At 43.2% G+C, this 15393-nt stretch overlaps 1 protein-coding gene across 1 annotated transcript; it reads right to left on the reverse strand.

Annotated features, from left to right (window-relative positions):
• Positions 1-6: 6 nt before the first annotated feature.
• Positions 7-13038, reverse strand: LOC103362455 (cadherin-related family member 1-like). The gene is made up of 17 exons (XM_008288815.1): positions 12978-13038; positions 12464-12559; positions 11989-12134; positions 11856-11906; positions 11438-11527; positions 11218-11304; positions 10135-10251; positions 9160-9303; positions 8997-9075; positions 8795-8895; positions 8512-8715; positions 7912-8064; positions 6936-7100; positions 6224-6291; positions 4108-4336; positions 3366-3620; positions 7-1206 (listed from the first exon to the last, which is right to left on the reverse strand). Exons 1-17 carry the CDS (start codon positions 13036-13038, stop codon positions 667-669), a joined length of 2586 nt encoding a protein of 861 aa, XP_008287037.1. The 3' UTR covers positions 7-666.
• Positions 13039-15393: the final 2355 nt, after the last annotated feature.

Here is a 15393-nt window from a genome sequence, read left to right on the forward strand (position 1 = left end):
TGCTGTACACTTAAAATGGACCCATGTACATTTATATATAAAAGCATTTTTCTAGAGTTACCCACTGAAATAAAGAAGCTCATGTTACTGTGAAAACCTACAGTGGCACGTTGTAATCATTACAAAAGAGCAACCTGATGTAACACAGTAGAAATATCAACACACAGGTCCTTTAGCACTTCATCATGAACAGCCATGTTTGATTGTTTTTTCTCAACACGACTGTCATTTAGCTGCATGCTTCAGTGACCATACAGATTTTTATTTATTTATTTTTTATTTTATTTTAGGATTCACTGAGTAAAAATCCTATTTCTGGTGCTGAAAACATCACACGCTTTTCAGGAAGTTATGCAACTTATGTATAAACAGTAAGTCTCAGTAATCCTCCTCCTGGACAATTTATAGTGGTACCTCTGGCTGTTAAGATGACATAATCCTCCTCAAGATGGCAGTGTGGGGAATTATCCACACACTCCAGCTCTCTACCGAAACCAGGTCAGCCGAGGATGCAGCCCACTCGTCTAACATCTTGTCTTAAGACGTGAAAATCTGTAAACCTTCCGTTCACTCATGAATAATCTAAAGGTGGGCCCCCCACGCCCACCGGATCCTCACACGGAGCTCAGGTGAAGCTAAGAGCAGTCGAGCCTTAATCAAAGTGAGTTAATAATAACCTCCCTGGTTGCTCTCGATGATTTTCTGCTCCAGCTTCATTTTCAGCTCGGACACCAGAGCAGAGCTGATGTTTCCCTCCTTGCGGCGGCTCGGTTTGGCCTTTTTGGAGCCTTTGGAGGCCAGAGCGCCGGATATCGTGGGCACCGCCCGGGGCCTCTCGCTGGGCCTGGAGGTGGACGGGGGCGGAGGTGGCAGACAGGGAGGCGGCGGCTTCGGCCGGGGGCTGCTGGGGTCCCGCTGGGCGCCGCTCTCCGGGTCGCTGATGAGGAACTTATCCGCGGGGTTGCTGAATTTGACGCCGGGCACCTTCAGGGTCCAGGACGGCTGCTGGTCCCTGGGCCGCCGCTTAATGATGCGACGCGCCGGCATGATCCTGTTGGACTTTGAGTTGCGCATGTACATAGCGGTGGAGATCAAGACCGTCACTCCTACCAACACACTAATGACAACCGTGACCATGCCTAGAGCTTTCAAAGGATTGTCCCTACTTTTCATTAAAAAGGCCGCCATAGGCCCCTTGAGGGGAGTCTGTAAAAGAGCACAAATAGAATAGTTTGAATCCAAGCCCTGAGCGCAGCGTTCGGCCAAAGCATGCAAAGCGTGAGAGATGGATGCGCAAAGCACTGACAGAGGAGGCCCAGACAACATGCCTAGCAACGCTCCCACACTCAGTCCCACTACATGCAAAGCTAAGAGCTAACGCTAGTTGTTGGGAATGCGTCTGACAGTGCAGTGCATGAGCATTAACCAGAGGGGTGAGACCCAAACAGTGGGGTGCATGAAAATGGAGATTAAGTGAGCAAATGCAAGTTTAAATCCAAAAGGAAAAGGCTCCATCTCAGTCAGTCAACCAGAGTCATGGTGTAGATAAAAAAAGGTTTTACAGTTTGTGTCAGTAAAAAGTAGGTATATGAAAACTATGCTATTAGAAAAATATTGCATTTAATATATTTATTCCAATTAAAAAATAAAACTTTTTAAAATGCATCTTCATGGACGTCCTATGAATGCGCTGCGGTACTCTTTTACAGACAGTAAACATGTTTTAAACGGAGAACACTGAAGGCGTCGCTCGTGTCTCACTTGACTCTGCGGACCACTTTGATATAGTTACTCTCGGGGTTGATTCGGGACTTTTTCACGGCGTTACAGTACAGGATGGTGGAAATGCAGATCGTGAGCAAAACCAGGGACGACACAAAGCTGAAAAAAATTCCGAAAACAGTCAGCGGACGCTTGCTGAGGCCCATGAAGTACGAAATAATTCGGCCTTTGATCTGAAAAGCACGATACACAACACAGAAACAGAACCAAAAGAAAACCACTGAGTCATCATGGAGAGTGAAATGAAGCAATGAATGAATGAATGAATGAATGAAACATGGAAAAATATGGATTCATGTAGACGACTGGAAACTTTAAAGGATAATGCTGCTGCTCATTTATGTCCTGATTTAAAATCTTACCAGAAACCAAAACCATCAACAACCACATGTGAGTCTTATAATTCATTAGCAGCTGTCTTATAATCCATTAGCAGCTGTTTTATTGCTCCACTGTGGTTCAAAAATGATCAGAAATAAGTCAGTTAAATGCTTTTGATTTGTGCTGAGAGGAAAAACAGATAATTTTTACTGCAATGAAACAATCAGTGTTAAATTTGTGTTTCATTTTAGTGATTAATAAATATTTTACTGTATAGATCAGTCATAAAAAGTCAAACCTCACTTATTAAGACTGTAAAAATATTTTTGACAACTTCCTTGGATTAAAATCTGCTAATTAACAACATCTACAAATATACATGACATCAATTTAAACCTCTTTAACCTCTTAAGACCCGGCGTGGACATCACACTTTGGGTTATATTACCACAGTAGTTAATTTTTAAAATGTTTTAAATGTTTTATTATTTTTATTATTAATTTTTATTTTCATTTTTAATTTCTAATATATTTTTTATTTTATTTTAATTTTTTAAAATATTTTTTATTTTCATTTTTAATTGAAAAAAAACATTATTTTAATTTTTTAAATTTCTATATATTTTTTTATTTTCATTTTTATTTTTTTCTTATATTTTTTTATTTTACAATTTTTAATTTTTTTAAATATATTTTTATATATATGTTTTTTATTTTCTTTATATTTATTTTTTAAATTATTTTTTCTAGAAATAAAAAAATGCATATCAAACAAGAACTCGGGTCTAAAGAGGTTAATAATCTGGATCATGGCGGCAAACTTTTAGAGAGTGAGGAATCCACCATTATTTATTATGGGATGCTGGCTGCATTAGTGGAGTTGATGCTGGACAGAAACGCCTCCACCTGAATGCTAATGCTGCTCCATGTGTACATACAGGAAGTGTTTGCTGACACTGTCGTGGTTATCAGCCACAACAAGTAAAAATGCAGCTAATGCAGCTCTAATAGCTCAGGAGCAACAACACAGACATCACTCGTTAGCAGGATAAAGTCATTGTTGGTTCTGGTCCTCTGCATAAAGAACCTCCGGCCTTATCCTTTAAAGAAGATGAGCTCAGTGAAATGTGACTGCCTGAGACCAGGATGCTGGTGTAGCAGCTGCATGCCATCAGTCCCTATCGTCTGATGATAAACTGCTTACATCTACAGCTCAGGTTAGGAAGCAGTGCGAGCAGGCGGGCGGGCGGAGCGCCACTTACCGCCTCCGTGATGTCGATGTTGACCACGGCGGTTGTGCTGAAGGACGGGAAGCCTCGGTCCCTGGCCTGGACCACCAGGGACCACTTGCAGTCCTTCTGCTTGGTGATGTTCTGCACGATCTCCATGGACTTGATGTAGGGCTTCAGCTGGATCTCCCCGGTGTTGGCGTTGATGTCAAAGGCGTTGTCGGGGTCGGCCGTCATGATGGAGTACTCGATGACGTTGTTGGGAGACTCCGCGTCATCGTCCACCGCCTGTGACGAGCAGCAAAGTTTGAACAGTCGCACATTTTAATGATTCAATGATCTGAGAATTAATATTCATAAAAACCCAACTAATATGTTGAAGACCACAGGCGGTGATTGTGAAGTATGATGGTTTATACTTCACCAGTGAGTTAACTCGCTTTCTAATTTACACAAACAAGCCCAAAGAAAGCCGAGACAAGTGTAGAAGTTAGCCAAAGCTTCAACCAGATCCTCAAATTCAAGTGTCTAAATATTTTTGCAGTTCCATAGAGCTGACTACAAAATCTCTGAAACACTTGGAATGAAAGAAAACAACAAAGAAAATCTGAAACTTAAGAGGCCAGGATCAGAGAATAGTGAGAAATGTTCCACTGTTTTTAATTAAAATAACTTTTCTGTCGCTCAACTAATCATTTCGGTTTCTAAATATGAGTAATAAATGATTTAAAAATAAGTTTTCAGGCCAGTGGAGAACTGCTGCAGTGTGACGTACCTCCACTCTGACCGCCGTGCCAATAATCATGGTCTTCTCCAGGAGTTTGTCGTCGAACTCCGGCGAGTGGTCGTTCATGTCGAGGACGGTGACGAAGACCTCGGACAGACCGTACTTCCCCTCCGAGTCCTCGGCCTTGACGTAGAAGTTGTACTTGGACCGGACCTCGGCGTCCAGGCTGGTCCAGGGCTGGGTGGAGATGAGGCCTGACATCGGGTGGATGGCGAACCTGCGGTTTACATCACAGCAGCGCATGAGTCACGCTGGCAGACGTCCGTTCTGCCTCTAACAGCGGCATCCTGATTCGCACCACAAGTGATATTTACATCACTTCATGAGTCACGCTAATAGTCGGCTATAAAAAGCAGGTCCTCAGCCTCTGTCGGAGGGAAGATGTTGTAAAAATATTCTCGTGCCTCAGATGTTCAGCCAGCTGACTGAACAATACGCGTGAAACAAAGAAGTTGTGGCAGAAACGCGGTTTAAGCGGCGCTGCTTTGTGGTGATTTCTAAAGTGATTCAAAACTTGTGAGCTCTGAGGAGTAAAATATTTCTGCAGTTTCATTTCAGATGCTTTTATCCAAAGCGACGTACATCTGAGAGCAGATACAGCACCAGCAAGGTTCTAGTCAGAAGAAAACAATCTAGATAAGAGCCATAGGACAAGTTCAAGTGTGACAGGGTGTTGATGCCAACAGCAGGCTGTAGGGAGGTGACAGGATGTGTTTTTTCGTTTGTCTATTTGTTTGTCTGTTTGTTTCCAGTCTATCAAGTGCAGAGGTGTTCAGTGAAGAGCTGCTCTTTAGTCTTTTCTTAAAGGCTGAGAGGGAGTCAGCAGGTTGGACAGAGTTTGGGAACTCGTTCCACCATCAGGGAACCACAGAGGAGGAGAGTCCAGCTATGGACCTCGGCCCTGTTGTGGTGGTTGGATATGGAGGTTTTAGTTGGTCGAGCAGAGGGAGTGTAGACCTGGATGACAGAGTTCAGGTCGGAGGGAGCGGTTCTCGTGTGAATTTGATGTGGGCAGCAGCTGGAAGCCGAGAGTAAATACTAAAATATTTCATTTTATTTACCTGGGACTGAGTAAGCATCTACCTGGACAGATTTTTTTTACCCAATTGCCACCAGATTTAAGGAGAAAATAAACAACATGAGCCTGAAAACAGTCTTTAATTAGATTTTTGTTGTTGTTGTTTTTGCCATTTTTTCCTCCAAACCATCCAGAAAAGGCAACGCTCAGACAACTCTCTTTGGAATATTTTGCAATTTTAAACTAATTTGGTTCAGATCACACAACTGTTCTTCAAATCTGCAAATCTGGATCCACTTAACGTTTCATTATTTTCTCACTTCAGAGACCTTCTGTGTAGATTTTCTGATGTTCTTGCATTAAAATCAGACGACGTGGCGGCAGCACCACGCTGATTCGCCCCCTGCAGTGTGACCGACTGCTCCACTTCTCACTGATTGTGCTACTTTTCAAATCTGAAAACACCTTCAGAGTCACTACACAGACGTTAGAGCCGCACGAATACACGGAAACAAGAGCTTTTCACATATTTGAAGGAGTCTGCAGTATTTTTTTTTTGAGTCGAGCGGCGGCGGCTCTGCCAGCTTATTTAGCCATCTTTTTTGTCTTGTTTTCCACCGCGAAAATTCACAAGTTGCCTCGAAACTGATAACTTTCGCACAATTAACTCAGGTCGCCGCCTGCAGACGAGCATAAATTCTCACTTTTCCTTCGCTGCATGCTGCCTTGCTTTTCAAAGCTGCCGTTTCTGTGGCTCCAGCTGTCACATTGCATGTTAATTGGCTCTGCCTATGTGAGACGGGCCAGGCTGTCTATTTTTAACCCTCCAATCCAATTAGGAGATTAGCCAGCATCTTGCAGCCATTTTAGATGGAGCTGTTTGTGCAGCGCAGGGGCCAATCAAACTGGTTTCCTGCTTATCGCCTCCATCAAAGACACGTCGATGAACCGAGGCTGCTGTCCTGCTGACTTAGTTTAGCCAACAGCCCCTCTGAGCACTTGGGTCACACCTTAAACAGAACTATGGTGGTTAAATATCTGATCAGAATGAACCGAAACTGGCACGAGCGAAAGGTTTTTACTCACAAATCTGATCCTGATCCATAAATCGTGTACTTGACTTCACCCCAAGGCCCTGAATCTGGATCATTTGCCTGGATGGAAATAAAAACAAAAACAGGACTGAGATTATTTCCCCAATCCATCACAGCACATACAGTCTGAAAATATACAATTAATGAAGGAATATTTTTGTATTCACCTATCTGACAAATTCAATTTCATAAGATTACATTGCGAGCGGTTTAAAAACAACTCAGCAAAGATGGCGGCACGTGGTCCAGCGAGTCTTTTTTTATTTACTAGAGCTCATTATGGATAACCAGCTAGGGTCTTAAGCTCAGATGCAGTGGGCGGAGTCTCCTACGATGTGCACTGGGATGTAAGCATAGGTCAGCGTGATTAACCTTGGAGCAAAATTAAGCTTTTTACTTCACACTGTGTACATGCAGCATGTTGACTACGAGGCGACCAATGTGCCAATACTTCTATTAATAATCCCCCTCCATGAGGAATAGCACCGAGCATATGCCAGAATGTCACATGGAGATATTAAATGTCATAACCAGGAACAGCAAAACCAAAACAAGAGAGCAGTAAGCTTGTTTTTTTTTTGACTGGGACCAACCTGCTTTCATCTAATGAACTGCACCAGAGCAATATGCCCGTATTGGGGGATTGATGGATTATATAATCACTTTGGTCGGGTTAAGGCACAGTTTAATGGTGATTGACTCACCGTAACGGACACAACGCTGGAGCCTCCAGGAGAGTTCTCAGGGACCCTGGCGATGTAGTACTCGGACGTGAAGGCGGGGATGTTGTCGTTGGTGTCCAGCAGGTTGATCACGATGTCGGCCGTGGCGCTGAATCGCTCGGGGGTGTCGATCTCCACCGCCAGCAGCTGCAAACAGACGCACGCAAAGTGGTTCAAATTACTGCCGATTGATCCGTTTGTTCATTAACAGGCACGCTCACGGTTCGGCGAGGTGTCAGAATTTGCATTTCTGAAGTTTATGGTGTCGAGTCGATGTAGGAATTTATGGGGTGAGAAGAAAGAAAAACAGTCACAAATAATTTAATGATAGCGGAAAATGCTCTGTGTTCTTCAGTTTCCTTGAATTAGGCTTAAAAATACAAATTTGTGTGTTACAAATTCAACCAATTACATTACAAATGGACAGATATTTATCACTAAATCCAGTGTTTGCACCTGAGAGTGACGAGAATGTCACTGACTTAGAAATTAACTGGTTATACAACAAAATACTGAACAAACCGAACGTTCTCTGGCTGATATCGAAAGATTTAAAGTGAAGAAATCACCCAAAAAGTATAAACATGTCTGAACCAGGGGCTGCAAGGAGGCTCGGTGGTTAGCACCGTCGCCTTGCAGCGAGAAGGTCGCCGGTTTGCATCTCGGTGAGGACACCCGGGATCTTTCTGTGGAGATTTTGCATGTTCTCTCCGGGTTCTCCGGCTTCCTCCCACAGTCCACAAACATGTTGAGGTTAATTGGTGATTCTAAATTGTCTGTGAATGTGAGTGTGTCTCTAAGTGTAGCCCTGCGACCCGTCCAGGGTGTCGGCTGGGATAGACTCCAGCCCCCTGTGACCCGAGTGAGGATTGAGTATAGATGATGGATGTCTTCATCAGATCCATCCAAAAGGTGTATACCAGCATCATCACTTCCAGCAGCTCATATGAAGTCTGACCTTAAAAGAGAGGGTCGGCCCCTTCTCGTAGTCGATTCCAGTTGTGTCTTCCACAATGATGGTCACCTGCGCTTCATTCAGAACCGTCTGCGGAACCACCCGGAGCACTCGGCTCGGCCCCACCAGCCTCAGTTTGAATTTAGCGTTTGCACCCTAAAAAAAAACAGCAGCAGAATCCACCGATCACACAAAGTAAATACGGGTAAAGCTGCCTGACGTGGAAGGTTGAGAAGACTTAAAATGACTTAAAACTCTGGCAGGTGATGCGTCATCGAGGCAGGACGGAGAGAATAAACATGATGCCACGATGAGTAACGTCTCTACCTTGTGTTACTGAACAGATCTGCTGGACATATTTAAACAGCGCTGCGTAGCTGCTTGTACTTTCAGATATTTATGCAACGCCACACCCCGAGGCATTAATCGAACTGTCAGCAGAGGAACAAACTCAAAGTGAAAAACAATCACACATTTCTCCAAAAACACTAGATTCTGACACCATCACTAACAAGTAACACCAATCTTCTGCACTCTGCTCCAAACCCTGAGGGATGGCTCCAAGGATCGGTGAGATGATCGACATCAGGGAAACAAACGTACCTGATCAGAGTCATTGACGGTGATCTTGAAGCCTCGGAGGATCTCCCCGGCGGGCGGATGCTCGTACATGGTGACCTCAAACTTGCTCTGGGGTCCGTTCTCTCCATAAAAAGTCGGAGGATGGTTGTTGAGATCCACCACCCGGACCGTCACCGTGGTAACATCGTAGTCCAGCAGCTCGTTGTTCGGTCCCACCTCGGACGCCTGGTTTTAACAGTTACATTCATTAACACCTTTTCTTGGCGACTAAAGGAAATGAAGCGAGTTCAAAGAGGAACATTACCATGACTTTAATTTCATAGAGTTCATTCCTCAGCAGTGAGGGGTAGGTTGTCAGCGTGATGCATCCACTGGTGCTATTTATGTCAAAGACACCATCACTCCCTGAAAAGCGATGACAGAGTGTTCGTGGATGTGTTGGCACCGTGATCTCGAAAACAGTCCTAACCAGACTACATGAGGTCATGCACCTTCTTTGTTCTTACCGTTCATAATGGAGTAATGTATGGGGTTGGGACTGCCTTGGTCACCATCTTTAGCGTACACTGTGAATATTTCAGATCCCTGGAAGAAATAAAAAGTAGATTTATGGTGCATTAAAGAAAAGCAATAATCAACTCCACTGCTGAAAACCAGGCAAAAACTTACTGGAACTGAGACTTCGTAGACGTAGCCGAAATACGGGGTTCCTACAAAGGATGGAGGCATGTCCTGGGCGTCCATAACGTTGATGGTTATGGTAGCCGTGGAGGTCATGACCTGATGCTTCCCCTTGTACTTCCCACCTCCATCCTGAGAGAACAAACAGGGAGGCAGAAGACAGAGTTTATAGAGTAGAATTAGCTCTGACTGAAGTTATCCCTCTTAACAATTAATATCGGCCATAACAAGTTGTTTTTTTAATTCCTTAATAATTTTCTGCTTTAATGGAAAAGTATTTTTCCCCTTTTTTTAAACATCTAAATGTAAAGAACAATGACTCACTGCTCAGATTTAAGGTTTTTAAGTGGCTAAGAGTTGCCACATGTCTCTCTTGAAATGGTTAAATGAGTTTGGTTTTGTTGAAAACAGTACCACAAAATAAAACTAATTAAATATGGGCTGCACATATTTTAATCAATTACAAAATGACGTGGCTCAGTACCAAGTTTAAATATTCGTCTATAACATTAGGAGGAGTGGAAGCTGTAATTTTAGAGAGAGAGAGGATTTTATCATAGATTCTCATTAACTGATGTGTTATTTACCATCATTAAAGAATCATGCATGAACAGGACTGAGGCCGAGCAAAACAAACTCTCCATCAGCCACCTACTCACAGCGACAGGACGACACTCACTTTGGGAGCAACACTTTCCCAGATTTTATTTAGAAGACCGCCAAAATAAACTTGTCAAAAGCAACGCTGTCTGTGAAAGACCGCTAGAGTTACTGATAAACTCCTGTCGTTTTTAGATTTTATAGAATTCCTCTCCTTAGATTTGAGTGTAATTTTGGTCTAGTGTCTGTGTTCACTCCAATGATGCAGTGTTGAAGCTGCTCAAAGCATTCGTGTGTGTTTCGAGCAACGTGGGAATAACGAGACAACCCCAAAGACAAAGGGGCGACAGGGCGGAGTTTCACCTTTGCAACTACGGTCACAAAATGTGTGGGTGTTGTTTCGTAGTCCAGCGTCTCTCCGGGCTTCACTCTGAGGATGCCGCTGTGTCCGTCGATGGTGAACTTGGGAAGCGGGGAGCTCTGATAACACAATAAGCCACAGTTAGCATCCAACGCTAGCAACAGCAGTGTTTTATGTTTCACCTGAATTCAGCAATCGAGCTAATTTCAAACGTGTTTCCAGTATCAGCATTAACCCTCAACCCGGCCCATTTTAGAACAGTCTTATCTCACAGTCGACACATGAGCATCAACAGCTCCTGTGCTGTCAGCTGTTGGCCCGGACCAAACCTAAGCCCCTATTAAGCCCTCAATGCCTTGCTCAAATGTAATTGAAATTTAATCCACTAAAGTAACACCATTTCCAGACTGCTCTCTGGTATGAGATTAATCTTTCCCTCCACACACTGCTCCATTACTCGAATGCTCTGTTGCTGCCTCCACATGGCAGCCCGACCTCTGCTCCCACCCCTGGGTGTTCGGGCCAGACTCGACCGGCTAACAGGGTCACTGTGTGGAAAATGTGGTGCAATCTTGTATTAAATAGGGGCTGTAATTTAAAAAGAAATGTGAAAAGAAATGCTTGTTTCAGCTTTGAAATTAGGGACATGAGAGCATAAAGTTCGTGGCAGACTTGAGATGTCTGAAGATGCATCTAAGCTCTGAATTCAACTTAAAGCTGTGCAAAGAGGCTAAAAAAGCTTGAACCATTTTAGCCTAGCTTACATTAAGGTCAGCTTTCTATGCACGTGTTGCTGCAGAAGCCGAGCTGCTACAGACAAACTAAAAGTATGAATGTTTCATGAAGTATTGGGTTTTTGGTGCATTATGAATGTAAATTGGATCCTCGTTTCACCACATCGTCAGAAAGTAACTCCGAAATAAACAACAAAATTCAAGCCTTCAGCGTGTTCCTGAAATCCAGCAGCACCCTTGGGCAGCCCCTATTTTTAATTTCTGATTTTCAGTTTCTCCAAGAAAGCGGTTTTAAAGTCGTCAGGGTCACAGCTGTGCATCGTCTGCATAACAATGAAGCTGCAGCGTTACCTGCAGATAGTATGAAACGCTGCCTCCTGAGCCCATGTCTTTGTCCACGGCTTGGACTCTGTAGATGCTGCTTCCTGGAGCCGTGTCCTGGTAGAAAGACACAGGATTCAACAGCGATAAAGCATGCTTTCATCTCAACTATTATCATTTATTTGGCTCATTTGTGGCACAGCAAGACCTCTATAAATGACGTTCTGTGTGTTTCTTTGCTGTGTTGTACCTCTGGAATATCAATGATGAAAGGCAGGTTTTGAAATTCGGGCGGCTCGTCATTGGCGTCGGTGATGAACACTCTCACCGTCTCGACAACCTCAAAGAGACAAGAAAACAGATTCTCAACTGCAAGTAACACTAAAAAAAACATGAATTTATTTCAAAAGTACATCCTGTTCCAGAAAGTTAACAACATGGTCAGAAAAAAAAATACTGCATATATTTAAATGCATTAGACTTGAAGCACGGTGACGGGTTGTTGCCACAGCAGCTCTTCAGTCGATATAATAACTGTTTTCACATATCGGTTTGGCTTTCTCTTACTATTTTTGTTTTATTTCACAATTAGACTGCAGTGTTGTAACATGACTGATGATTAATGCAGTGGATTAATCAGTATAAACACATAGTCAGTAATAACTTACTTTATTGCGTCCGTCCGTGATGCTGACGAGCACTGAGATTTCATCTTGTTTCTATAAAAAGAAGATTGTCACTGTGAGAGAAAGCGTTGGGTTTGTTTTTTTGCTGTTTGTTTTTATAACCAGACTCTCTCACCTCTCTGTCCAGCTCCTGGATCAGAGTCACGTTCCCTGACTTGGGATCCACCCTAAAATATTCTACGGAGCCCTTTTCAAAAGCCAGACCGTACCGCACCGGGTCCCCCTCTGGATCGGTGCCGTTCAGGATGTATATCTGCGTTCCTTTGAGAAAACAAGAGGCGCACAGAGAAACCGTGACATTTCTGTATTCATGAGAGAGCCTTTTGTCTCGTCTGGTTCTGTATTCGGCGTAAACGGCCCGTTTGGCAGCCGGGTCAGACGAGCCACCACCCATATTGTTTTCTTCCCGTAAGTCTTGATGTACGTCACAATCCAAAAGGTATTACAGTGATTAGCTGGAGCCTCAACGCCAGGCGTCATCTTTTCAACACACATGGCCGCATAAATATGACTATAAATGTAATTTCACTCTGAAATCCTCCCAAAGCGATCACTGGTAAAGTCAACATTCATTTACATGTGAGACTTACCGATGGGTGTGTCCTCAGAAATGCTGAACAAGGCCATGTTCCCGTTTGTGCTGCTGGGACCATTGTCATAAAAATACGGAGCATAGTCTGATTGCCCTGAATGATAAAACACACAAAGAAGTTATTAGAGCAGAAGAGAAGTCACAAAATAATGAGCTAACCTCTCAGAAATCTGCTCCATGTTGGGAATAAACCTTAAAAACATCTCATAAACCATGTGGACTTGTGTATGTGTTGGTCTATTTATTGAGAACTGTTGCACTCACTTGCTGTGAAGGGCAGGAGTCGACAGCAAGAAAAAGCAAAGGAGGTGAGTTATACATTTCCACTGAGTTAAAGTCCTACCATTAAAAATACACACTGAAACATAACAAACACTGAATGTAACGTTGCAGAAGCAGCATGAGCAGTCCACACACACTCAGATGCCCTCTGCGCGTTAGAGGATTAACCAGATCAGAGCGACAAGTCTTAACCACACACACAAAGACGACAAAAGAAAAACAAAGCTTACCCAAGGTGAAGTGAAGCAGGAGGAGGAAGAGCAAAGCATGCGTTTTCTTTTCTTTCTTCATCCTGGTGCGGAGCTAAGGCTTGGCTGGCTCATGTGGAAGGCTTGGCGGGAAAAGGGGGAAGAGCGAGCGAGCAGTCGAGTGTCGTGCCCTTCCTCGGAGGCGTCTCAGCGAGCTCAGGAGGAAGGAGGCTGGGACAGATTCTCAGGCACTAATCCAGTGACGCATCCCTTCCCTCCGCAGACATCTTCTCGCCACGCTGCTCCTCGCTCCGACTCCTCCTGAAGAGCTACACGTGGAGGGACGAGGAGAGTTTCAGGGATTCACACAATATGGTGCGATCATCACACCTCGGCACCACATGTGACAATTTACACAGGAGGCACTGCATCCACGACTGCTGTGAAATCCGACACTTAAAATAAAAGCGCTCGGCGATGCTCTCGGTATTAAATGCTGGGAAGACGTTTGTGATCGTCAAGCCGCACGTTTGTTTGTCTGCGTTCATTTGTTGGGACACCTGGCACATTTGGCTGCTGCTCCAAAAGGCCTCCAACCAAGTCATTAGTCACATGGAGGGAGACCCAGTGGCCTAAGCTCGCCTTGGACGCCCTCCTTGGCAGCTCGCTGACCGACAGCAAGCCTGAGCTGAACTTGTAGATCTCTGATGCACTTATGGCCAAGAGGCTTTCTTTGGTCTTTGCAGTTTACTTTCCCCCCCACAGGACATCTAGTGACCTGTCAATCACTACGCCTCAAGGCTCACGTTCCTACAGTTAACATCACCAGCCGTCTGATTTAACACTTGGGAGCCCTAATTTGCATTTTTATTTCATCCTACGTGATGCTACAGATGAAATTGTAAGACATCCTCCTGGTATGAATCAGCTGAAGCGGGTCAAAGCCAAAAACACATACACAGGACTCAGTCTGAGACAGGTGCAGCCCCAAAAAAATAAAAAATAAACAGCTGGTGTGATAAAAAGGAAATAAAATGTGACACTCACACCAGAGCAGAGTGTGACGTTCTCATCCCGCAACCTTGACGACAGGCCAGAGTCAGAAACGTCATACTTTTTTTATTTTTTAACATAATTCTCACTTTGGCGGAGGTAGTTTAGCACCTTGTTAAAGGGAAAAAAAAAGTCACGTGTGATGTGAGATCAACTGTAATGCCAGTGACGTGTGCTAACCGTGTTCACCTATTCAATGGGAGGTGTAGAGTGTGTGCTTCCTGTAATTGCAGATGTAAAAATAGACCTCGACACATTTAGAGCAGACGATTATATACGAAGGGAAGAACTACGGGAACAAGAAGCTGCTTGTTGTCAAGAAGATATCAGAAGAGCAGCAATATCAGAAAAATGTACCAATCTATCATATAAGCACAAACTAGGTCCATTTTAGAGTGTTGTAAAATATATTCTACTAAAGCTTATGAGCAATATTAGAGCTTGAAATGGAGCTAATTACTACTGAGTGCTTTGTTTATGATGCTGATCACTGAAGTTTTTTTCTGCATCTGCAAACATTAGCTGTCACATAAATGTGACGTAAAAAGCACAAATTCCTGCCTACCTTTTTTTATTACTATTATTATTATTTTGCATTAAGTAAATATAGAACTATGTAGAAATTAAGAAAAGTGCCTCTTAAATTATAGTTTTACAACGCTGACATACATCTGGAGAGCACGCAGCGATCATACTCCATGAAGCTACCGAGTTTGGTGTAACTTGTATGATTCTAAATCAGGAGAATGATAAACTCGCTTAAGCAACTTCAGCTGATTATTAAAGTTACTGAGAGACGTATTCAAACTAAATGCGTAGATAATTAGTCAAACTGAACCATGTGCATAGTTCACTGTGTCAGACGTTAACTGTTCAAACTTCTCAGCAATCAGACACTCAAACATTTCACCTGACGCCACCAACAACAAGAAAATAAAATCCATCCACAGTATTTAAACTGCATAACTTAAAGTTCAAATTGTGCAATAACACGTGTGTGTCATCCATCACTTGTCAAATACAGACGCAAGCAGGCTGAATATATTATTTCTATATAGATATCCAGACATTTATTAGACACAAACAACTTGTAAGGTAATTTCTCGCATCACAAATTCAATGATTTCTGTGATAATTTACACACGTGGACAAAATAGTTGGAACCCCTCAGTTAATGAAAGAAAAACAAACAACGGTCACAGAAATAACTTGAATCTGACAAAAGTAATAATAAATAAAAATTCTATGAAAATTAACCAATGAAAATCAGACATTGCTTTTGAAGGTTCAACAGAATTATTTAAAAAATTTAAACTCATGAAACAGGCCTGGAGTAAAATGATGGTCCCCCTAGAAAAGACTGAAAATAATGTGACCATAGGGACATGTTCAATCAAGGTGTGTC

The sequence above is a fragment of the Stegastes partitus genome, unplaced genomic scaffold (genome assembly GCF_000690725.1).
Source record: "Stegastes partitus isolate 25-593 unplaced genomic scaffold, Stegastes_partitus-1.0.2 Scaffold576, whole genome shotgun sequence".
In the NCBI taxonomy this organism is placed as follows: domain Eukaryota; kingdom Metazoa; phylum Chordata; class Actinopteri; family Pomacentridae; genus Stegastes; species Stegastes partitus.

Bases quoted from the DNA above. Each gene is read 5' to 3' on its own strand.
- LOC103362455 (XM_008288815.1), bottom strand. From the start codon at position 13,038: ATGAAGAAAGAAAAGAAAACGCATGCTTTGCTCTTCCTCCTCCTGCTT. The intron at 9,304-10,134 runs GTGAAACTCCGC...TTGTTCTCTCAG, and splicing joins TTGTGACCGTAGTTGCAAAG to GATGGAGGTGGGAAGTACAA. The intron at 6,292-6,935 runs GTGAGTCAATCA...ATTTCCATCCAG, and splicing joins CCAGCGTTGTGTCCGTTACG to GCAAATGATCCAGATTCAGG.